The 24,652-nt window shown below is 46.1% G+C and overlaps 1 protein-coding gene across 2 annotated transcripts in view; it reads right to left on the bottom strand.

Annotated features, from left to right (window-relative positions):
• LOC115203143 (furin-1) overlaps positions 1-24,652 on the bottom strand; it is a 95,144-nt gene that overhangs the window by 8,279 nt on the left and 62,213 nt on the right. For both annotated transcript variants that reach the window (XM_029767551.1, XM_029767550.1), the window contains exons 7-14: positions 16,137-16,225; positions 10,356-10,528; positions 8,459-8,671; positions 7,009-7,109; positions 6,031-6,134; positions 5,620-5,737; positions 1,172-1,351; positions 841-965 (exon numbers count right to left, since the gene is read on the bottom strand). In XM_029767551.1, coding sequence (XP_029623411.1) covers positions 841-965; positions 1,172-1,351; positions 5,620-5,737; positions 6,031-6,134; positions 7,009-7,109; positions 8,459-8,671; positions 10,356-10,528; positions 16,137-16,225 — 1,103 coding nt within the window. The remainder of the gene's footprint in view (positions 1-840; positions 966-1,171; positions 1,352-5,619; positions 5,738-6,030; positions 6,135-7,008; positions 7,110-8,458; positions 8,672-10,355; positions 10,529-16,136; positions 16,226-24,652) is intronic.

The raw sequence follows: 24,652 nt of genomic DNA, 5'->3' as shown, positions 1-24,652 counted from the left end.
CAGGTGTTTCTCTATAGACCCATTAGTTCAGAACAACACTCCCGGGAGAGCCATTTATATGACAAGCCCTTTGAGAGGGTCCAACTTCCTAAATCCCAGAAATGGGGGGGAGGGGCTGAGAGATCTACAGCCAGAGGGAGGGAGGGAAAGCGAGAAAGAGAGAAAAGTGAGAGAGAGAAAACAAAATGAAAGAGCAAGAGAGAGAACTACAAATAAACCCCAAAAAGATTGTCTGAGAGGGCCTGGATGGGCCTTAGGTCATAGTTATTCTGGATCAGCCTGGTTCAGCCTAGGTCAGCATGGGTCAGACAGCAGGGCCCTCCACTCCCCTGCTTGATTTACCCTCCCTGGTTTAATGAAGCTGATTTAGAAGTGGGTGTGTGGAGCTAGAGAGAGACTGCCTGACAGCTTGTATAAAAGGGATCAAAAGGAAAGCTCTCCAGGCACAGACACTGCTGCCCCGCACATAAAACACTCCCTGTTAGCGGTCTGGAAGCATCTCACACACACAAAATCATCAACACATGAATGCTGTACATGCACTGACGCAAAATATGAAATGCACAAATCCATTAACACATAAATCAAGCACTTACTGCGCATGCACACACTCTCTCACAAGCAGTACATCAATGAATCAAACACATATGATGCACAGATAAATGCAATCACAAGCATACATCCGTCACACACACACACATTCTTTCAGTGACACTGCTAGTCAGACACGGCTGCACTAACAGAAGCCCTGTCACTCTCTCTTTCTCTCTCTGAGCTCCCAGACAATGTTCCAGACATAACAATAGCAAATGTTAAGGTAGTAAACGAGAGGTGTCTCACCATAGTCGCTGGCCCCTGCCACGTTTACCATCTCCAGGGTCCACTCCCCCCGGGGGTCCTCGTCCCAGGAGTGTGTGGTCATGAAAGCCCAGTCATTAAAGCCCTCTGATGAGTAGTCATGAGGCCTGGAGAGGAGAGACAGGAAGTATGTAATACACTGTCTGTCTGTCTGTCTGTGTGTCTGTCTGTCTGTCTGTCTGTCTGTCTGTCTGTCTGTCTGTCTGTCTGTCTGTCTGTCTGTCTGTCTGTCTGTCTGTCTGTCTGTCTGTCTGTCTGTCTGTCTGTCTGTCTGTCTGTCTGTCTGTCTGTCTGTCTGTCTGTCTGTCTGTACCTGGGAGCGAGCAGAGTGGAGCGGGTGCCCTGTGGGCTGGTCAGGTAGATGCCCAGGTTGCCCCTGCGGTTGTAGGAGAGGGTGAGCTGGGCCTGGGCATGTTCTAGGGAGCTCACATGGTTGGCTGTCCCAACACAGCCGTCCACTGTCTTGGTGATCAGCAGGTGGCTCCCAATGTTCCTGACACAGATAAACAGCACATCAGCATATATGGACCAAAAACATACATTTACACAAAGATAGCATAGTGATTGAAGATGACAATTGGCTTGGAGTGGCTTGTGTTTTCATGTTGCTGGCTTCTGGTGTCTGTGAGAAAGATGTCACAGCTGGGAGTGAGCATGTGACAGCATCTGTGTGCCTGACTATAATGGTCCTCTGAGTGTGACTGTCGCTCTGGACTAGTGTGAGAGAGAGAGACTAGTGTGTGAGAGAGAGAGAGACTAGTGTGTGAGAGAGAGAGAGACTAGTGTGTGAGAGAGAGAGAGAGAGCGACTAGTGTGTGTGAGAGAGAGAGAGAGCGACTAGTGTGTGTGTGTGAGAGAGAGAGAGACTAGTGTGTGTGTGTGAGAGAGAGAGAGAGACTAGTGTGTGTGAGAGAGAGAGAGAGAGAGAGAGAGAGAGACTAGTGTGTGTGAGAGAGAGAGACTAGTGTGTGTGAGAGAGAGACTAGTGTGTGTGAGAGAGAGAGAGACTAGTGTGTGAGAGAGAGAGAGACTAGTGTGTGTGTGAGAGAGAGAGAGAGACTAGTGTGTGTGAGAGAGAGAGAGAGAGAGAGAGAGAGAGAGACTAGTGTGTGAGAGAGAGAGACTAGTGTGTGTGAGAGAGAGAGAGAGAGAGAGAGAGAGAGAGAGAGAGACTAGTGTGTGAGAGAGAGAGACTAGTGTGTGTGAGAGAGAGACTAGTGTGTGTGAGAGAGAGAGACTAGTGTGTGTGAGAGAGAGAGACTAGTGTGTGTGAGAGAGAGAGACTAGTGTGTGTGAGAGAGAGACTAGTGTGTGTGAGAGAGAGAGACTAGTGTGTGAGAGAGAGAGACTAGTGTGTGTGAGAGAGAGAGAGACTAGTGTGTGTGAGAGAGAGAGAGACTAGTGTGTGTGAGAGAGAGAGAGACTAGTGTGTGTGAGAGAGAGAGAGACTAGTGTGTGTGAGAGAGAGAGAGACTAGTGTGTGTGAGAGAGAGAGAGACTAGTGTGTGTGAGAGAGAGAGAGACTAGTGTGTGTGAGAGAGAGAGAGACTAGTGTGTGTGAGAGAGAGAGAGACTAGTGTGAGAGAGAGAGAGAGACTAGTGTGAGAGAGAGAGAGAGAGAGACTAGTGTGAGAGAGAGAGAGAGAGAGACTAGTGTGAGAGAGAGAGAGAGACTAGTGTGAGAGAGAGAGAGAGACTAGTGTGAGAGAGAGAGAGAGACTAGTGTGAGAGAGAGAGAGAGACTAGTGTGAGAGAGAGAGAGAGACTAGTGTGAGAGAGAGAGAGAGACTAGTGTGAGAGAGAGAGAGACTAGTGTGAGAGAGAGAGAGACTAGTGTGAGAGAGAGAGAGAGAGACTAGTGTGAGAGAGAGAGAGAGACTAGTGTGTGAGAGAGAGAGAGACTAGTGTGTGTGAGAGAGAGAGACTAGTGTGTGAGAGAGAGACTAGTGTGTGAGAGAGAGAGACTAGTGTGTGAGAGAGAGAGAGACTAGTGTGAGAGAGAGAGAGACTAGTGTGAGAGAGAGAGAGAGACTAGTGTGAGAGAGAGAGAGAGAGAGACTAGTGTGAGAGAGAGAGACTAGTGTGAGAGAGAGAGACTAGTGTGAGAGAGAGAGAGACTAGTGTGAGAGAGAGAGACTAGTGTGAGAGAGAGAGACTAGTGTGAGAGAGAGAGAGACTAGTGTGAGAGAGAGAGAGACTAGTGTGAGAGAGAGAGAGAGAGACTAGTGTGAGAGAGAGAGAGAGACTAGTGTGAGAGAGAGAGAGACTAGTGTGAGAGAGAGAGAGACTAGTGTAGTGTGATAGAGAGAGACTAGTGTGTGAGAGAGAGAGAGACTAGTGTGTGAGAGAGAGAGAGACTAGTGTGAGAGAGGGAGAGAGACTAGTGTGAGAGAGAGAGAGAGACTAGGTGGAGAGAGAGAGGAGACTAGTGTGTAGGAGAGAGAGAGACTAGTGTTGAGAGAGAAAAAGAGAGGAGAGTACTAGTGGGGAGAGGAGAGAGAGAGACTAGTGTGATGAGAGAGAGAAGAGACTAGTGTGAGAGAGAGAGAGAGAGACTAGTGGGAGAGAGAGAGAGACTATGTGAGAGAGAGAGAGACTAGTGTGAGAGAGAGGAGACTAGTGTTGAGAGATGAGAGTAGACTAGTGTAGAGAAGAGAGTAGACGAGTGTGAGAGAGAGAGAGAGCCAGTGTGAGAGAGAGAGGAGACTAGTGGGGAGAGAGAGAGGCCTAGTGTGAGAGAGAGAGAGACTAGTGTGAGAGAGAGAGAGACTAGTGTGAGAGAGAGAGAGAGACGTAGTGTGAGAGAGAGAGAGACTAGTGTGAGAGAGAGAGAGACTAGTGTGAGAGAGAGAGAGACTATGTGGAGAGAGAAGAGACTAGTGTGAGAGAGAGAGAGACTAGTGTGAGAGAGAGAGAGACTAGTGTGAGAGAGAGAGAGACTAGTGTGGAGAGAGCGACTAGTGTGAGAGAGAGAGACTAGTGTGGAGAGAGAGGAGTAGTGTGGAGAGGAGAGACTAGTGTGTGAGAGAGAGAGAGACTAGTGTAGAGAGAGAGAGAGAGACTAGTGTGAGAGAGAGAGACTAGTGTGAGAGAGAGAGAGACTAGTGTGAGAGAGAGAGAGAGACTAGTGTGAGAGAGAGAGAGACTAGTGTGAGAGAGAGAGAGACTAGTGTGAGAGAGAGAGAGACTAGTGTGAGAGAGAGAGAGACTAGTGTGAGAGAGAGAGAGACTAGTGTGTGAGAGAGAGAGACTAGTGTGAGAGAGAGAGAGACTAGTGTGAGAGAGAGAGAGACTAGTGTGAGAGAGAGAGAGACTAGTGTGAGAGCGAGAGAGACTGTGTTAGATGATTGAGAGAGGCGAGTGTGAGATGAGAGATGCGATAGTGTGAGAGAGAAGACGGAGACTAGTGTGTGAGCAGAGCGAGATCAGTGTGAGGAGAGAAGTAGAGAGACTACGTGTGAGAGTCGAGCGCGAGGGACTCGTGTGCGAGGAGAGAGAGACTAGTGTGAGAGAGAGAGAGAGACTAGTGTGAGAGAGAGAGAGAGAGAGAGACTAGTGTGTGAGAGAGAGAGAGACTAGTGTGTGAGAGAGAGAGACTAGTGTGTGAGAGAGAGAGACTAGTGTGTGAGAGAGAGACTGCTGAGGGCACAGGGTTTGCGGCCTTGAAACAGGATTAGCAGCCCTGTCCTCTACAGGAGAAAAGTACCAGGCTCCCTAGACTCCCCTCAATCCGCTTAGCAGCTTACACACATCCACAACAACTGAACCCAGAGGAGGAGAGGAGGGCTGGGGAGAGAGAGGAGGGCATGAGGCTTTACAAAAGCCGTGGCGCCCAGCTAATAGAAAATACGGGCCGTAATCGGTGAACTGGGTGTAAAAACACACCGCTTCCTCCTAATTAAAACCCTTAAAATGTTAGGATCCAATCCGCAGCAGTCAGAGAGTGTGAAGGAGAAGCAACACCTCTAGTACTGTACAATGCACACAGGCTCCAGTGGTAGGCTGTGATCTGGGGACCAGTACAGAGAGACTACAACAGGGCTGGATCCTGTCAGCTACTGTATGTAGCAGAGGCAGGGTTAAAGTCAGGAGAGAGTGGGAGAGAGAAAGAGAGATATTGAGAAAGTGTGAGAGGAAGAGATAGGAGCACAAGACAGGGAAAGAGAATGAGAGAGAGGGACTGAGAGCAAGAGAAAAGGAGTGAGAGAGTGAAAGAGTAAAATATCGACAGAGGTTTAGAGACAGTCAGGGAAGCGTGGAGAACATGGAAGCAGAGAGAGACTCATCTGTAAGTGATTATTTCCCTTAAACATGTTCCCCCAGGCTCAAAAGATCATCACCCTACCACACACACACAAGAACCCAGCAGAGCATATCAATGGGCCCCCAGTGCCAGGCTCAGAATGGAAACATGACATGCAGTCACACTGGGGTATGACAGCTTGGTCCCACATGAGCACCTGTCACACCTACAGCCCATCACAAACCAGCCCACACACAGCAGCGCTCATCACCTCTACAGCCAACACCCCCCCCCCCAGATGAGACACTCTCACACACAATCTGAAGCATCCTATTCTAATAAGGATCACAAAGGTTTATTATATGTTAATCACCTGGTAGGTTAACTGTACTATACTCAAAACCAATGTAATCCCTAAGAGCTAGCACTGGTGCTCCTGCCAGCCAAACAGTGAGTGGTATTACAGGTAGAGCTGGTGTGTGTGTGTGTGTGTGTGTGTGTGTGTGTGTGCAGCTCACCTGGGCTCTGCCACCATGGACAGCACACATTTTTTCTGGGGCCCAACGTTGGTCCAGTTCTCAGCCAGAGCCACGATCGCACTGGCATCAAGCAGACCATACCCATATGAGTGGCTCACTGAGAGAGATCGAGCGATAGAGAGAGAGAAGGAAAAAGAGAGAGATCGATAGACTGCTGAAAGGCTACTTCATCACGATTCCAGTTCCAACTCAATAAGGGCCTCTTCACTATTAGATTATTGCATGTACCCTGCTGTGTGCCCAGTAAAACCTCTCCTTGAACTTTGGAGCCATGGCTTTCTGTAATTGCTTAATGTAGGCAACTTTAAATCAATTGATGTAAATACAATATAGATCAGTCTCCATTGTACAACTGGCAGGGCACGGGAGTGATGGGCAGCCGAGCTGTACCTTTTCGGCCGACCCCATTGGTATTCCAGTCGTTGGTGAGGAGGTGGGCAGGATGAGAGGTCCTCACAACCAAATGCTGCATGTCCCTCCATGTCAGGTTTTTACTGCACACACACACACACACACACACACACACACCCCAACCATATCTTTCATCAATATAGAAGATTCCAGATCTGAAATACACTTAACATGATTATGAAGACATTACAACATATCCTACTGTACCACAATGCATAGCGACAAATTGCAAAGGAATTGGCATTAGGTGCCCAAGTGCACAAGAAGAGTTGATCAGGCTTAATGTTACTGCATTGAAAAGATAGAGACCAGAGATCCCTCTGTCAGTCACATCTCTGCTCTCCCACACTCTACTCTGTTCTCCATATAAAACCCTGTGTTACTGCAGTTCCACCCAGCAGAGCAACAGTAAAAGCCTACAGTAAAACAGTCAAATAGTGTACATTACCCCAGCGAAACAGTGAGTTTTAACCTCATCAGCTCTCTTTTACTGAAAGGTCAGCTTTGACTGAAGGGAAAGTCATAAAGCCCTGCAGTACAGTCAGACACTTTTAATGGACAGGGAACTAGAGGTTTTTACTGGTCACAAGTGCCCCGTTCCCCAACCAGACTACAGTACTGAGCTGATGACACGTTCATAGCAGAATGATAGGAGATAACGGACTAATCTATTCTGATCCACAATGCAGTGTTACAAGACAGTTGTAATAATTCCCCCAAGAGTTTGTCGAACTTCTGAGACATCTCTGTGTGTGTGTGTGTGTGTGTCTGTGCTCAGATGGCAAATATTTGTGAACAGACAAAAAAAAACACAAAGGAGGGAGAGAAACAGACAGAGCAAGATCAGAGAGAGAAAAATAGGAACAAGCAAGGGGACATTGAGACAAACAGAGACAACCAAAGGAAGACAGACAGAGATACAGATAGAGAGACAGACAGGTGGTAAGAGTCACTCACTTGGCTTCCAGTGCGAGGGCGATGATCCCAGCAGCCAGTGGGGCCGAGGCGGAGGTGCCCGTGTGGGTGTCAGTACACTTCTGTCTGAGGTCCGTTGTCACCTGACAGGAAAAGAGTTTATAGTTAGATATGGTGCTGCCCATACCGGGCTGAAATGTTAACACCTAATATATGGGCAAATAAAGAACTTTCTATTGAAGCAATCAGTAAGAGTGTAAGTTATACACTATAAAAATCATATTCTACTCAGCCCCATCTACTTTGATAGATGTTTATGTATCAACACATGCTTAACATGATTAATCATGAATGTGGAAACATACACCAATTCATTAATCATGTGTGCACAGCATGCCTCATGGCAAGAGGTTGGGATGAACATCCATTATACAGTATTGTACTGTAATCTCTCCTAGTGAGAGGCTCTCCTTCCTCCCTCCCTTCCGTGTGTGTGTGTGTGTGTGTGTGTGTGTGTGAGAGAGTGAGTGTGAGAGACAGGTCTGTGGAAGGGCGAGACATGGAGATGGGATTTTAACGTTTTATAGTTCTTCATTCAAATGGGCCTCAGAGGGCGGGTGGGAAAGAGTGAGAAGAGAAAGAGTTTATGAAGAGAGAGAAAAGAAGGAATGCAGGAAAGAGAGAGAGTGTCACTGCTCAATGTGAGAAGACTGCAGCCCATGGCTGTGAGGCAGGCCAGTGAGAACTGACTCAGTCATCCCTCTAGACTGAACACACACAAAACCTGTCTTGAAGCACTAAACAGTCCAGTAAGCATTTGGCTTAGAATCGATCTGACTGGAAGGAGGAGCACTAAAACCAATAGGAACACCGACAAAGAAGTGCAACAGGATACAGGCTAACTAGGACATCCAGAAACGCTCAAACCTCTAGAGTACAGCTAGAGAGTCTGGACTAGTGCTTTGGCTCCGGATTCAACCACCTGAGATACTCTAAGAATCCCAGGAGCCAAGTCAACCTGGTTCTATACATCAACCCCCTGGCTATACATCAAAAGTTTCCATGCATCCATTCTTACATCTCACTGAAGCGCACACACATCATTCCCCTGACTAATATGCTGTAAAATAGACTTCCTCCTCTTCAAAGCTCAGTGGAAGCTGTGTGATCTCCCATTGTAGTTAGCAACATAATACCACTGAGGCCCTGGAACCACAGAGCACAAGACTCTTACAGGACAGGAGCCCCGACTCACACTCTCCTCCACCCTGCATGCACACCACCACTCAGTTTAATGTTCTGCTTTCTGACATGCCCATTTTCAGACTGTACAGACGAATGCTTCCTGTTCTCCCCATGACACTCACACTGGGAGTGAATGAGAGTGTGTGTTCAGCATGTTTATTAATCAAAATCTGTTTCCCACTCCGTTTGCCACTGTAAGTGTGTGTGTGTGTATGTGTGTGCGCGAGCACGTGTCTACTGAACTCACTATCTGTTTCTCGTTGAGGTTGCCAGAGCTGTAGGTTGTGGCGAGGGTGGAGGAGCAGGCCTCGCTGTACCAGGGCACGTTACCGTTCTGGGTGGAGCTGCTGATGGACAGGGTGTAGATGCTGTTGGTGTAGCCGTCACAGTTACAGCTGTCCTTCTCACGCCCGCCGTTCCCTGACGCCCACACAAAGATGGAGCCCAGGCCCCCACGACCCTAGAGGAGGGAGACGGACAGACAGAACAGAGTCAATAACAAACCTAGACAACCACTTCTAGACAGGCCTTTCTGACGTACATGACCACATGCACGTGTATCTTGGTGTGGTGCAGCTAATGAAAGAAGGGAGAACGGTGTCATTCAATCTAAATGAGATTCCCATTGATACTACAGCACAACTATTTCCAGGGTCCATCTCTGAAAGGCCTGCCTCAGCTCATCCATACATCACAGGACCGTGTGATCACTCAGACGCTTTGAATCCAAAGAGCTTTAATGTACCACGGCAGCAATACAACACAACAGGGACCGTATGTCAACAAACCCGGAGCAATAAATCATCTGTGCTATTCAGCATTCACAGTGAATAAATATCAAAGTCCCACAGAATGCTCCATTGTGCTGGGCGGTGCAGCCTCTGCACATTGACCATCACACACAACCATCATGAACAGTGTAAACAACAGACTGGAGCTACTGATGACGCCATGGCTCCCTATAGAATAGTATGTGTTTACATGCCATATGCTTTTTATTTGACAGGCCTGTAATAAAGGGAGGCAGACAGGGCACCAGTAACGGCCCTCAGATGGGGTTTGCCCCATAAGGTCTGATGGTTCTTTGTCTGAATGGCCTGTTGGCCCTGGCTTGGCTCTATGCTTTATGACTGGCTCTCTCACACCCTCTTACCTTCAGATCTGGGATCAGATGGATGCAGGCTCCCATGTGTACACTACAGAGAGCCTGGCATATGGCCCCTATACGTCTGCAGTCTGGATGCTTACTGTTCCCTCCACTCACACATACAAAGACCAAACACACCCCCTCGTGCCTTATTGCTCAACTGTAGTATAAGCGTTTGTAATCCCATTTTTTTGGTGGAGGCTGTATACAGTAAGAAGCCCATTAAAGACAGAGCCTTCAGCAAACCAGCTACTGTTTCATATTGACACTAAAGACCAGGACCAGTAAGCATCCTGTTCTTTAAGTAGTTATCAAAATGCCTAAAAGCGGTAGTCTCTCACACACACAGGTAACGTCTCAGGGTTGGCAGTATGCCAATGCTCTGCCCGGATGCCTATGTGAGATGGAGGAGCTGTAGCTAAGACTTCGGTCTCTCTGAATCCTGCTACACTAACGTTAAAGCCCCATCAACTATTTACATCTGTTATCATTTCACATTCAAATTAAAAATCGTGCACGTGACCTGAGCTCATTGGCGTTTTATTGAGATATTCTCATAACACAAATATCCTCCCTCTCAGATTCTGAAATCACTTCTACAATTGTGGTACAGTAGTGATGTGAAGGGAAATGATTGTGTAAAGTGCACTTTAGGTGGTTATGAATGTACAATATTTTCAGTGCTTTGTATTGAGGATTATTTTTCCTACAGTATTTGTTCAGGCCATTTATTATTTTATCCTTAGTGGAGTTTAGAAAGCTTGATACTTCCACTGTGACCAAATGAAATTTCCCCATTCATAATCGACTGGGTCATGAAGTGCGCTTGCGTTGTTCAAGCCACCTTTGTCCTTCAAAATGGTTGACTAGTTTACTACATAATTACTGGCTGTGTGTAGAGGAAGTCACACACAAACTATTGATGGTGAGGCAGGCATTGAAATGGGGGAACGCAGCACACAACTGAGGCCCAGAACTAACAGATATTTACACACACCTCGGTCACTCCGCGCAGGAAGGCCTCCTTGGCGAGCTTGGCGGGCCCATCCACCGTCTTCCCATCATCCTCGGGACCCCAGCTGGCACTGTAGATGTGGATGTGCTGTGGGTTCAGACTGAGAGACTGGGCCTCCACCACGTCGGTCACCTCGCCGTCCAGCATACGCACTCCTACACACACACACACACACACACACACACACAAATAACCATCTACTCCTTTTCTTTGAAGAGAAATGCAGGTGAGGTTAAACTCAAATACCAGCCACTAGTAGGAAGTGTTCCACAGAAAAACAAACAGTCAGCAGCAGAGTTGGTGATAAATAAGCCTTAGATCTGAAGAAGCGCTGATACTGAAGGTTCGTTTACAGGTGATAAATGAGAACATTCTGTTTCCCTCCCAAGAAAACAGATGAAAAGTTTGAATCCGGGTGGACTTTGCTTTGCACAAATCCCCTCTGCAGAAGAGGGACACTTGAATTGGGATATGCCAGCGCTTTTTGTATATTAAAGCCATCGATTCTGAATTTAATTTAGAACGTTTTCTAGCGCCAGCCTCTAGGGCAGTTTTCGGAGCCTCCTCATCCTCTTTCTCTCCGCACCCCCATCCCAGCAGACAGAAAGCTGAGAAATCGAAGGCAGACTTCTTCAAAACAAACGTGTTGGCTGCTTTGATGCATGGTGGGTCAAGCTATCCATACTGCCCTCATACCGGTTAAAGTAAACAAAGTTCGGCCCTTTGAAGTTCTCCAAAGGCATCCAGCGGCGAGGGCACTGACTCAGGGTTCCCGTAGAGCTCAGAACGAAACAAGCAAATAGTTTTATAGGAGGAGATAGACCTGCGCCCATCTCTGCTACCCCTTACCTCCACCAACACACAGGGATTCTTCTATTGGTGGGATGAAGCCAACACAGCTTTCTAAATCTTAAGGTCAAAGCTTGAGCTTACAGTTTGTGCTCTGGAATAGTGGTAGGATTTCTGGTGGGATGACAAAGACCTGCCTTTCATTGGTAGTCACTGCCATAGAGTGATAGGATATTAGATTAATCTCTCCCTGTGTGTACATGTTTTACTATACTTGTGAGTACCAGAATGCCACACAAGAATAATAAACCAATCAAATTCAGAGAAGTGAGGACATTTCTCTGTTCCTCACTTGTTTAAAAAAAAAAAAAAAAAAAAAAAAGTATCTTAGGGGTTAGGTTAAGAATTAGGGTTAGGTTTAGGGTAAGGCGTAAAATAGGATTTTGAATGGGACTCAATTGTTGGTCCGCAAAAAGTCCTCACGTGTGTAGTAAGACATAGTTGTGTTTGTGTAAGTGTGTATGGTATGAGAGCTGGTGGAGGGGCAGTGCAATAAGCCCTCTACAGTATAGCCTTTCTAGAATTCTCCTTCACCCAAATTCAGATAGCTGATGTTCTGAAAGAGCTGCAAAATCTGGACCCCTACAAATCAGCTGGGCTAGACAATCTGGACCCTCTCTTTCTAAAATTATACGCCGAAATTGTTGCAACCCCTATTACTAGCCTGATCAACCTCCTTCGTATCGTCTGAGATCCCCAAAGATTGGAAAGTTGCCGTGGTCATCCCCCTCTTCAAAGGGGGTGACACTCTAGACCCAAACTGCTACAGACCTATATCTATCCTACCCTGTCTTTCTAAGGTCTTCAAAAGCCAAGTTAACTTGTTATGGATAGGGGGCAGTATTTACACGGCCGGATAAAAAACCTACCCGATTTAATCTGATTATTACTCCTGCCCAGAAACTAGAATATGCATATAATTATTAGCTTTGGATAGAAAACACTCCAAAGCTTCTAAAACTGTTTGAATGGTGTCTGTGAGTATAACAGAACTCATTTGGCAGGCCAAAAGCTGAGAAGATTCCTTACAGGAAGTGCCCTCTCTGACCATTTCTTGGCCCTCTACACTCTCTTTATTGAAAACTGAGGCTCTCTGCTGTAACGTGACACTTCCTACGGCTCCCATAGGCTCTCAGAAGGCGGCAGAAAGTTGAATGATGACTTTGCAGGCCATGGCTGAAAAACAGTAGCGCATTTGGATAGTGGTCAATCTGAGAACAATGAGACTGGGGCGCGCGTGCACGAGAAGACTCCATGTTTTTATTTTCAGTCTTTGAACGAAAACAACGACTCCCGGTCAGAATATTATCGCTTTTTTACGAGAAAAATCGCATTAAAATTGATTTTAAACAGCGTTTGACATGCTTCGAAGTACGGTAATGGAATATTTTGACATTTTTGTCACGAAACACGTCGGGCGCGTCACCCTTCGGATAGTGTCTTGAACGCACAACAAAACGCCGCTATTTGGATATAACTATGGATTATTTGGAACCAAACCAACATTTGTTATTGAAGTAGAAGTCCTGGGAGTGCATTCTGACGAAGAACAGCAAAGGTAATCCAATTTTTCTTATAGTAAATCTGAGTTTGGTGAGGGCCAAACTTGGTGGGTGTCAAAATAGCTAGCCCGTGATGGCGAGCCATCTACTCAGAATATTGCAAAATGTGCTTTCACCGAAAAGCTATTTTAAAATCGGACATAGCGATTGCATAAAGGAGTTCTGTATCTATAATTCTTAAAATAATTATGTTTTTTTGTGAACGTTTATCGTGAGTAATTTAGTAAATTCACCGGAAGTTTGCGGTGGGTATGCTAGTTCTGAACGTCACATGCTAATGTAAAAAGCTGTTTTTTGATATAAATATGAACTTGATTGAACAAAACATGCATGTATTGTATAACATAATGTCCTAGGAGTGTCATCTGATGAAGATCATCAAAGGTTAGTGCTGCATTTAGCTGTGGTTTTGTTTTTTGTGACATTATATGCTAGCTTGAAAAATGGGTGTCTGATTATTTCTGGCTGGGTACTCTGCTGACATAATCTAATGTTTTGCTTTCGCTGTAAAGCCTTTTTGAAATCGGACAGTGTGGTTAGATAAAGGAGAGTCTTGTCTTTAAAATGGTGTAAAATAGTCATATGTTTGAAAAATGGAAGTTTTCGGATTTTCGAGGACTTTGTATTTCGCGCCACGCCCATCATTGGATATTGGAGCAGGTGTTCCGCTAGCGGAACGTCTAGATGTAAGAGGTTTTAACAAACAGATCACCGACCATTTAGAATCCAATCATACCTTCTCCGCTATGCAATCTGGTTTCCGGGCTGGTCATGGGTGCACCTCAGCCACGCTCAAGGTCCTAAACGATATCATAACCGCCATCGATAAGAGACAATACTGTGCAGCCGTATTCATCGATCTGGCCAAGGCTTTCGATTTTGTCAATCACCACATTCTTATCGGCAGACTCAACAGCCTTGGTTTCTCAAATGACTGCCTCGCCTGGTTCACCAACTACTTCTCTGATAGAGTTCAGTGTGTCAAATCGGAGGGCCTGTTGTCCGGACCTCTGGCAGTCTCTATGGGGGTGCCACAGGGTTCAATCCTTGGGCCGACTCTTTTCTTGGTATACATCAATGACGACGCTCTTGCTGCTGGTGATTCTCTGATCCACCTCTACGCAGACAACACCATTCTCTATACTTGTGGCCCTTCTTTGGACACTATTACCTAATCTACAGGCGAGCTTCAATGCCATACAACTCTCCTTCTGTGGCCTCCAACTGCTCTTAAATACAAGTAAAACTAAATGCATGCTCTTCAACCGATCGCTGCCCACACCTGCGCGCCCGCCCAGCATCACTACTCTGGACGGTTCTGACTTTGAATATGTGGACAACTACAAATGCCTAGGTGTCTGGTTAGACTGTAAACTCTCCTTCCAGACTCATATTAAGCATCTCCAATCCAAAATTAAATCTAGAATCAGCTTCCTATTTCACAATAAAGCATCCTTCACTCATGCTGCCAAACATACCCTCGTAAAACTGACTATCCTACTGATCCTTGACTTCGGCGATGTCACTTACAAAATAGCCTCCAACACTCTACTCAACAAACTGGATGCAGTCTATCACAGTGCCATCCATTTTGTCACCAAAGCCCCATATACTACCCACTACTGCAACCTGTATGCTCTCGTTGGCTGGCCCTCGCTTCATATTCATCACCAAACCCACTGGCTCCAGGTCATCTATATGTCTTTGCTAGGTAATGCCCCGCCTTATCTCAGCTTGCTGGTCACCATAGCAGCACCCACACATAGCACGCGCTCCAGCAAGTATATTTCATTGGTCACCCCCAAAGCCAATTCCTCCTTCGGTCGCCTTTCCTTCCAGTTCTCTGTTGCCAATGACTGGAACGAACTGCAAAAACCACTGAAGCTGGAGACTCATATCTCCCTCACTAAATTTAAACATCAGCTGTCAGAGCAGCTCACAGATCTCTGCACCTGTAATTAGCCCATCCAACTACCTCATCCCCATACTGTTATCTATTTTATTTATTTATGCTCCTTTGCACCCCAGTATCTCCACTTGTACACTCATCTATCACTCCAGTGTTTAAATGCTATATTGTAATTATTTCGCCACTATGGCCTATTTATTGCCTTACCTCCGTTATCCTACCTCATTTGCACACACTGTAAATAGACTTTTTCCTACTGTATGTTTGTTTATTCCATGTGTAACTCTGTGTTGTTGTTTGTGTTGCACTGCTTTGCTTTATCTTGGCCAGGTCGCAGTTGTAAATGAGAACTTGTTCTCAACTAGCCTACCTGGTTAAATAAAGGTGAAATAAAACAAATATTTTTTTCTAGCAGTGGGTATTTCTAGTCACTTACTAACAGGCAGCTGCCGGACTGGGCCAAGCCTGCGGGTAGGTCACACACACACACACACACACACACACACACACACACACACACACACACACACACACACACACACACACACACACACACACACACACACACACACACACACACACACACACACACACACACACACACACACACACACACACACACACACACACACCCTGCTGTTCCTCTGCTTCACTCTCCTTTACGCCTGACAGGGTACCCTTGCTGCAGTCTTGGAAGGACTGTGGTTGGTCAGAAAGTTTCTGTCCTCTGAGTAGAGAAGGTGAGCAGAAGTTGCTGCTCATTAACCATCTCATTAACACGCAGGTTCCAAGGCAGACACTGTTAATCACTGCCCAGTGTGGAGTCTACCTTTATAAAGGAAGTAGCCGTGCTGAAGAGGCTGAATGCAGGAGGCATACACTGTTGTTAAACTTCTGTTGTTAGACTTTCTTTTTCGACTAACCGAATAAGACTTGTATGCATGTTCATGGTTTAAATGAGACAGTACTACTCCTGACAGTAGAGAAGCAGCGGCTGGCAGATATTGGATGTGACCAATAAGGACTAAAACTATGAGTTGGATTTTGCCGGGCTGTGACAGCTGGAAACATGCAGCGGCATGGAGAGATAAAACATGCAGAGGGGTAATGAGATGAGCATGAACTGACTGGATAAAAGAGATGGCTCTAATTAAAGGGATTACACACGCTTACACTGAGGCATGGGCTCAGAGGAGCCACGCTGCACACAGATTATCACACACAACTAATGTGAGCCTCACTGTCATCTCGGGCGAGAAGTGGAGGAGGAAGAGTTACCCTTGAGCAACTCCTGCTCAAACTGAGCTCAGAATAGTACGGAGGCAGCACACATGCGTATTTCAGCTGTCATAGCAGTCAGAAAACGTGAAGAATTGAAAGATAAAATGGAGGAGAAACAGAGAGAGATGACAATCAATCACCCTCTGTTCTACGGTACTGTACCTCCAATCTTGGCATTGTAGGCCACCCCGACTCCACAGATCCCATTGTTGGCCATCGCTGCCACCTCGCCTGCACACCGAGTCCCATGCCTGGAGGGAGAAAGAGGCGGAGAGAGGGAGGGAGGGAAAGAGACAGACACCGAGAGAGAGCGAATGAACGAGAGAGAGAGAGAACAGGGGGAGGGAGAGAACGGGGGGAAGGAGAGAATATAAGTCCTCATCTTGATGTGATTTACCCATATAAACACAGTGTACATTAGCTACAAACTACATAATTGTCTCCAGGCAGTGTGCATTATCTATGAATGGAGCTCTTGGAGAGAGTAAATTAACAGATACAGGAGGTTGTGTAGGAATGCACTCCCTGCGATACTGTGGTCTGAGATGGCCATCGACAAAAAACTAACTCATGTAGACAAGTCCTTGGCTCTGGCTGCCTCTCAGCTGTAGCCAAGAGGAAAACAGTCAGTCAGTCAGTCAGTCAGTCAGTCAGTCAGTCAGTCAGTCAGTCAGTCAGTCAGTCAGTCAGTCAGTGAGCAAGGGTCATGAAACACTAGACTGTTCCCTTCCAGCAGGCCTGACCTTGAGTCTGGGGCCGCGGGGCCTGCCGGCAGCAAGGAAAGGCAAAATGAGCTGACATGCTACCATCTTACGGTGGGGGAAACAAATTAGATTTGCCATTTCCACAAAAGGGCTTTTCATTGGGTCTGTGCCTCTCCGGTTTGATCTCTCCCTCTCAGCGCTGCAGGGGATCGGTGGAGAATGTGGACCACCACATTCCAGTCAGGTTCATTCCTCCGCTTGCTCTGCTCCACCGGATGGACACGGACACTAAACGTCCTCCAAACCACCAGCTCCCCAGGACAATCAGTGGGAGCGGATAATGCCAGGGGTAGGATACACAAGATCAGCAGAGAGCAGCTCCACTGCCCAGGAACACAGCCCAGCCAGCAGGCTCCCATTCAGGGTGAGTAAATAAACCAGTACTATGGTGTTCCATCATAGCCCACGGAAATACCCCAGTGGGCTGAGAGACGGACATCCTCCATTGATAACTTGCATGTGGTCTCCGCATGTGGCTCTATGGAGCACTGAGACTGAGCCACCAGAGCTCTATGAAAGCAGCAGCATATGCAAGCTGTTAGCCATGGCCCTCGATGAGCAATTAAAGAATATGAAAGGGACTTAACGCCTCCAGTACCTGTCTTATAGTGGGACGTCTTGTAACTGCCATTTAATTCTGGGGGTCAGCTGTACTCAAACAACCTCTGCAACACTTTAACCTCATTTATCCAGGCCTGACTGATGGGCGTTAGGCTAGGCTAATGTATTCCCTTCATTAAACCCACAGGGCGGAGACCAGGCCCCGTTAAACAAGAGGAACAGAGAACGCTGCACTGTGGCAGTGGATCAACCAATCCATCTGAGATCTCTTTAGACACAGCTATGAGCTGCGAGTCAAAGATTAATGTCAGAGTTACCCCTGAGTGCTCAATGTCCCACTAACAAGTGTCATGGGACCTGGATTAACTGCAGGACCAGAGGGCCTTTTAATGACATGCTTGAATGGTGAAGGGTAGAATGTGTAGAAGTAATTCAAGAAAATTTGAAGATTACATCTAAAGAATGACTCTCACACACACACACACACACACGACAAAGGTAAGTGAAAACACACCCACACACATGTAGGCTGGCAGCTAGTACACCGCTATCAGTGTGAACTGACAATGGAAGATTGGCAATGAACTTAATCTCCACTTTCATACCAGGGCAGGTATGTTAGTCTGTCCAGGCAATGTTTGTAAGTGATCCATCCCTTTGTAGTGGTAGGAAAGCAGGCCAGCGATGCAGCAGATGATAAGGCACAGCTCAGATGTCTGAAAGGATGTAGGGCAAGCCCAAGCTTATAACACCAGTCTGTCTTGAGCCCAGTCATATCTGCCTCTGACAAATACATATCCACCTAGACCTGACACGTTCTTCTGGCATGTGATGTTGCTAGGGTAAAACCAAAGGACACGGAAAATATCCCAATCTGAACACCTTCCAGAATCTAAGACATGCTATCCTTTTGATGCAAAATGTTCTCTCCACGAGACAAGTGCATTTTGATCCATTTGCACCACTAAAGGCGTATGAACATACCTAAAAAGGATGAAAATGATCCAGGCGAGACCATTTGGTGTCACTCGTGTTGCAAGACATCTTAGGGTCAGGAATCACACAATGGTGGCAAGTCGACTGGCCAGCAGCGCAGCACAGCAGCAGTCCATCTCAGAGCCACACAATGTGCTTATCTGGCCTCCTCATTCAGAGAATGTGAAAGACATAACTGGTTGGGTCAGCAGCCCAGTCAATCACATCCTCCGAGTGAGTGGGCCTTTACAGACTGTGGGTTGCTGCTCCAATGGAGAGGGAACAAAGCAAACATGCTGCGGTCATCCAGTCTGGTCTAGGGTGAAAGTGGGCTTTTGGAGGTGCTGGAACTGCTGAAGAAATGGTTTGTGAAGTCTTCTTTAATGGAGGAATGTACACTGACAGACTGACCAGGTGAATTCAGCTGAAAGCTATGATGCCTTATTAATGAAACGTGTTAAATCCACTTCAATCAGTGTAGATGAAGTGGAGACAGGTTAACTTGTTATGGATAGGGGGCAGTATTTTCACGGCCGGATGAAAAACGTACCCGATTTAATCTGATTATTACTCCTGCCCAGAAACTAGAATATGCATATAATTATTAGCTTTGGATAGAAAACACTCCAAAGTTTCTAAAACTGTTTGAATGGTGTCTGTGAGTATAACAGAACTCATTTGGCAGGCCAAAACCTGAGAAGATTCCAAACAGGAAGCGCCCTCTGACTATTTCTTGGCCTTCAAAACAGGGGATCTCTGCTGTAACGTGACATTTTCTAACGCTCCCATAGGCTCTCAGAAGGCGCCAGAACGTTGAATGATGACTTTGCAGGCCATGGCTGAAAAACAGTAGCGCATTTGGATAGTGGTCGATCTGAGAACAATGAGACTGGGGCGCGCGTGCATGAGAAGACTCCATGTTTTTACTTTCAGTCTTTGAACGAAAACAGGGTTTCCCGGTCGGAATATTATCGCTTTTTTACGAGAAAAATGGCATAAAAATTGCTTTTAAACAGCGGTTGACATGCTTCGAAGTACGGTAATGGAATCTTTTGTCATTTTTTGTCACGAAACGCGCCGGGCGCGTTACCCTTCTTTACCCTTCGGATAGTGTCTTGAACGCACAATGCCGCTATTTGGATATAACTATGGATTATTTGGAACCAAACCAACATTTGTTATTGAAGTAGAAGTCCTGGGAGTGCATTCTGACGAAGAACAGCAAAGGTAATCCAATTTTTCTAATAGTAAATCTGAGTTTGGTGAGTAACAAACTTGGTGGGTGTCAAAATAGCTAGCCATGATGGCCGGGCTATCTACTCAGAATATTGCAAAATGTGCTTTCACCGAAAAGCTATTTTAAAATCGGACACCGCGATTGCATAAAGGAGTTCTGTATGTATAATTCTTAAAATAATTGTTATGTTATGTTTTTTGTGAACGTTTATCGTGAGTAATTTAGTAAATTCACCGGAAGTATGCGGTGGGTATGCTAGTTCTGGACGTCACATGCTAATGTAAAAAGCTGTTTTTTGATATAAATATGAACTTGATTGAACAAAACATGCATGTATTGTATAACATAATGTCCTAGGAGTGTCATCTGATGAAGATCATCAAAGGTTAGTGCTGCATTTAGCTGTGGTTTTGTTTTTTGTGACATTATATGTTAGCTTGAAAAATGGGTGTCTGATTATTTCTGGCTGGGTACTCTGCTGACATAATCTAATGTTTTGCTTTCGCTGTAAAGCCTTTTTGAAATCGGACAGTGTGGTTAGTTAAAGGAGAGTCTTGTCTTTAAAATGGTGTAAAATAGTCATATGTTTGAAAAATGGAAGTTTTTGTATTTTTGAGGAATTTGTAATTCGCGCCACGCCTATCATTGGATATTGGAGCAGGTGTTCCGCTAGCGGAACGTCTAGATGTAAGAGGTTTTAAGCAATGAGACAATTGAGACATGGATTGTGTATGTGTGCCATTCAGAGGGTGAATGTGCAAGACAAAATATTTAAGTGCCTTTGAATGGGTTATGGCAGTAGGTGCCAGGCATACCGGTTTGTGTCAAGAACTGCAAAACTGCTGGGTTTTTCACACAACAGTTTCCTGTGTGTATCAAGAATGGTCCACCACCCAAAGGACATCCAGCCAACTTGACACAATTGTGGGAAGCAGTGTCAACATGGGCCAGCATTGCTGTGGAAAGCTTTCGATACCTTGACGAGTCCATGCTCCGATGTAATTGCCCCCTTACACTCTAACTGGTTGTGCCACCGCTGCAACCAAATGCTTCCTGTAGTCGTTGATCAGTCTCTCACATCGCTGTAGAGGAATTTAGGCATACACTTGCATGCAGAACTACTTTAACTCAGCGTCATCTATGGGTTTTCAAGCATGACCTGCTTGTTTCAAGTCCTGTCACATCTCAATTGGGATTAGGTCTGTACTTTGACTAGGCCATTACAAAACTTAAAATTTGATTGTGTGTTTTGGATGATTGTCTTGACTTAATATTATGTTTCAGGCTTACTGCCAAATAACCACTGGGGGTTCAACTAGCTGGCCAGAGTCAAGGTCACTTCCAACTAATTTCCTGATGCAATGGAAGCACACAAACAAACAGAACATTCCCAAGATTTTCTATGACAATGATCGGTTTACATTTGACATTTTAGTCATTTAGCAGATACTCTTATCCAGAGCGATTTACAGGAGCAAGTAGGGTTAAGGGCCTTGCTCAAGGACATATTGACAGATGTTTCACCTAGCCAGCTCGGGATTGAAACCAGTGACCTTTCGGTTACTAGCCCAATGCTCATAACCACTAGGCTACCTGCCGCAAAATTGAATTTCAATTGATTCGATTTCCTGCATTTCCTCAGCTTGGCATTGACATGGGATTGAACCCAACCTTGTGGTGTGGTTACAAAGGTTGTTACTGAGCAGAGCTCTGGTGTAGGCTATATGAGGGGGCTCAGATGAATTGGCCTATCAAAACACACTGCACTCCACTCTGGCAGAACAAAGTGACGTCTCACACTCACACAGGGGAGGAGGGCATCATTCATCATCAAGTCACAGTGAGATAAATTAACATCACAGAGCCTTAATATCCCCCTGACACACAGTCTGGACTGATCTGACACACTGACTGATCTGACTCACTTACCATCAGTCACAGACCAGAGGACAGAAAGTTTAACTACTTTATATTACTGCTGTAAAGTGTGCAGTTAAAAACGCCTTCCATAAAACAACCATCAATGCTATATAATATAGATGAACTAAATGAACTTGCCTGGGATCAGACACTGACTCATGTGAGTGGGTCGGCCTCCATCTTATATTTCATGAAAGAATACACTGACACTCACGTTCAACACAAAGACTCAATCACACCGTGCTGGTATGATAAACTACAGTATGTAGAGAGGAGGTGTATCATCAGTAACAGATTATAGGTCTCTCTTCAGTTTTACGGTTACTGTTCGTAATGAGATCAGCTCTGATCCAATCCCTGGACCATCTGTTACAGGCATGTTGAATAACAATGTTTATAATCTCTGTCTGAGTCACACACACGAGATGGTCTCATATTTGAGGTTAAAAATAGTGGCACCGGTTCTGGATTTTCTGGAAACCCGATTTGCTGTGGCTAAAGATCTCTGCTTATGTGCTGGATTTTTTAAAGGTAGCTGCCGCCCACTCCGCTGCCTTCCTAGCTGCCGCCCACTCCGCTGCCTTCCTAGCTGCCGCCCACTCCGCTGCCTTCCTAGCTGCCGCCCACTCCGCTGCCTTCCTAGCTGCCGCCCACGCCGCTGCCTTCCTAGCTGCCGCCCACGCCGCTGCCTTCCTAGCTGCCGCCCACGCCGCTGCCTTCCTAGCTGCCGCCCACGCCGCTGCCTTCCTAGCTGCCACCCACTCTGCTGCCTTCCTAGCTGCCGCCCACTCCGCTGCCTTCCTAGCTGCTGCTCAGTGCTCTACTGCCGCTTCCATCTCCTTGATCAGCGATGAACGCCTTTGTCTGGTGTAGCCAACAAACTTCATGTGGTACACAAAGGACATGTTCCAACTACTGCATTCCATGCCTCAGTAGGTTATTAAGCATAAGAGTGATTTCATGCTCTGTTTTCAGTCGGGGAGTTAGCCTACGTGTAGCTATTTGCATTGTACAAAAAAATAAATGATCAACATGTTCGTACAAACTTGAGTTTTGCATTGGGGCAAAAAGCAATCAACAAGTGGGGAGTTACATGTAGCCATTTAGGCAGCATATCAAACACAAGCAAGACAGACACGCAGTCGAATTAGCGATTTTAATGTTCCTGTTTCGTCATCATTGCAAACATCGGCTAAGCAGGAGGCGGACAGGCAGTCAAAGAAGTAGTGTTCTTTTTCAGCAACTCTGGCTTGTGGCTACAATATGGCAGCAACTACAAAGATTAGCCTACATCACACAAAATGCTAATTTTTTTGCTCCAATGCAATGTGTAGGGACTGCGTCCTGCTTGTGGAACTGTAATATTCGTTACAACAGACAGAAGGTTGTAGCCTTCCTAATGGCCTTGAATGTTGGTTCAAATCGCTGCAGGGCTTTTATTTCAGCTGTTCAGAACTATGAGCCAGAGGCTATCACCATGGTTCAGAAGAGGATGTGTAAAAGAGAGAAATGTGAAGGGAGTGTGAGCAGCAGCAACATTAAAAACTGCGCGCGTAAAATAACAGATGCGCAGAACGGGATCCCGATCCTTAGGGTTTCAAGAGGGGCGGGAGCCAAAACTCTATTCACAGCATTAATAATATCCTCTGAATCTTTGACTAATTGTGTAACAATGCTCTGCAGTCTCTACACAATGGTGATATTTATCTAGAGGGATAAGAGCAACAAAAAGCCATGTCAATGAGTTGAACACAACAGGCAATATCTGATTACAGACACACATGTCTGGAGAGAAGACTCAGACTTACACACAGCTACAGCTGGCTGCCAGCCCAAAGCTAACCATTAGATTAGCATTCATTCAAAGAACAGACAGCCCTACTTGCACCACATCACTGTGTGGAGGAAACACCTTCTACTCAAAGATTCTTAAACACTGACTCAACTGAAAGCAGGCAGGCAGTGTCCAGGCACTCCGGTACACCCATAGGGTAATACCTCACCAAAGTCACTTTGAAACATTAGACTAACTCTGAGTAATTGCTCTACTGTAGTCTGGAAGATAGGCATAAATCTTGGATCAGCTCCCCCAATCCTAGGCTAGAACTCAAAACTGACAATGAATTAGACCAAGTGCTAATTCTACTCTTATGTAATGACGTTGGGTCAATTGTCTTTGTCCTTGCTTTAATTGACAACTGCAGTAGGTTAAATAATCCATCTCCGTCAGACCACTAGCTGGCCGTTCCTCCTGGCAGAATTTACCATTAGGTGTAACCGATGTGAAATGGCTAGTTAGTTAGCGGTGGTGCGCGCTAATAGCGTTTCAAATCAGTGACGTCACTCGCTCTGAGACTTGAAGTAGGGTTTCCCCTTGCGTTGCAAGGGCCGTGGCTTTTGTGGCGCGATGGGTAACGATGCTTCGTGGGGTGTCAGTTGTTGATGTGTGCAAGGGTCCCTGGTTCGAGCCCGGGTTGGGGCGAAGAGAGGGACGGAACCTACACTGTTACATTGATGCTGTTGACCCGGATCATTGGTTGCTGCGGAAAAAGGAGGAGGTCAAAGGGGGGGTGAGTGTAACCGATGTGAAATGGCTAGTTAGTTAGCGGTGGTGCGCGCTAATAGTGTTTCAATCAGTGACGTCACTCACTCTGAGACTTGAAGTAGGGTTTCCCCTTGCGTTGCAAGGGCTGTGGCTTTTGTGGTGCAATGGGTAATGATGCTTCGTGGGGTGTCAGTTGTTGATGTGTGCAAGGGTCCCTGGTTCGAGCCCGGGTTGGGGCGAAGAGAGGGACGGAACCTACACTGTTACATAGGCACGGATCTAGGATGAGCTTACCATGCCCAAAACCTCACCCGCAGGGGGAAAATGAAGCTTAAGCTCAGTATGAATGGGCAACTCCATCCTTCCTTCATCTGGGCTGCAGTTGAGCAGGAAATGAGGCTGGTACCTGAGGAGCTGCAAGTCAGCCTGACCAGAACTACTGGAGCAGAGACACGTCCATCTCCATCGCTAGTCTTAACACCACTGACAAAGCCAGTTTTCAACTGAGCTGGCCAGAAAGTAATAGATAAAGGTAAACTGAGGATAGGATACTGTAGACAGTGTTGGAATGATAAACTAGGAGAAGAACGAGACAAACCTCCCAGAAGTTTGGACTAACTTAACCGAAGGGCATATTAAAATAAAACAAGAAAGCTGATTTCCATAGTAAGCTAAA

The sequence above is a fragment of the Salmo trutta genome, chromosome 12 (genome assembly GCF_901001165.1).
Source record: "Salmo trutta chromosome 12, fSalTru1.1, whole genome shotgun sequence".
Lineage (NCBI taxonomy): Eukaryota > Metazoa > Chordata > Actinopteri > Salmoniformes > Salmonidae > Salmo > Salmo trutta.
The sequence above is the reverse complement of the archived record's forward strand: the minus strand, read 5'-3'. Positions and strand labels throughout refer to the sequence as shown.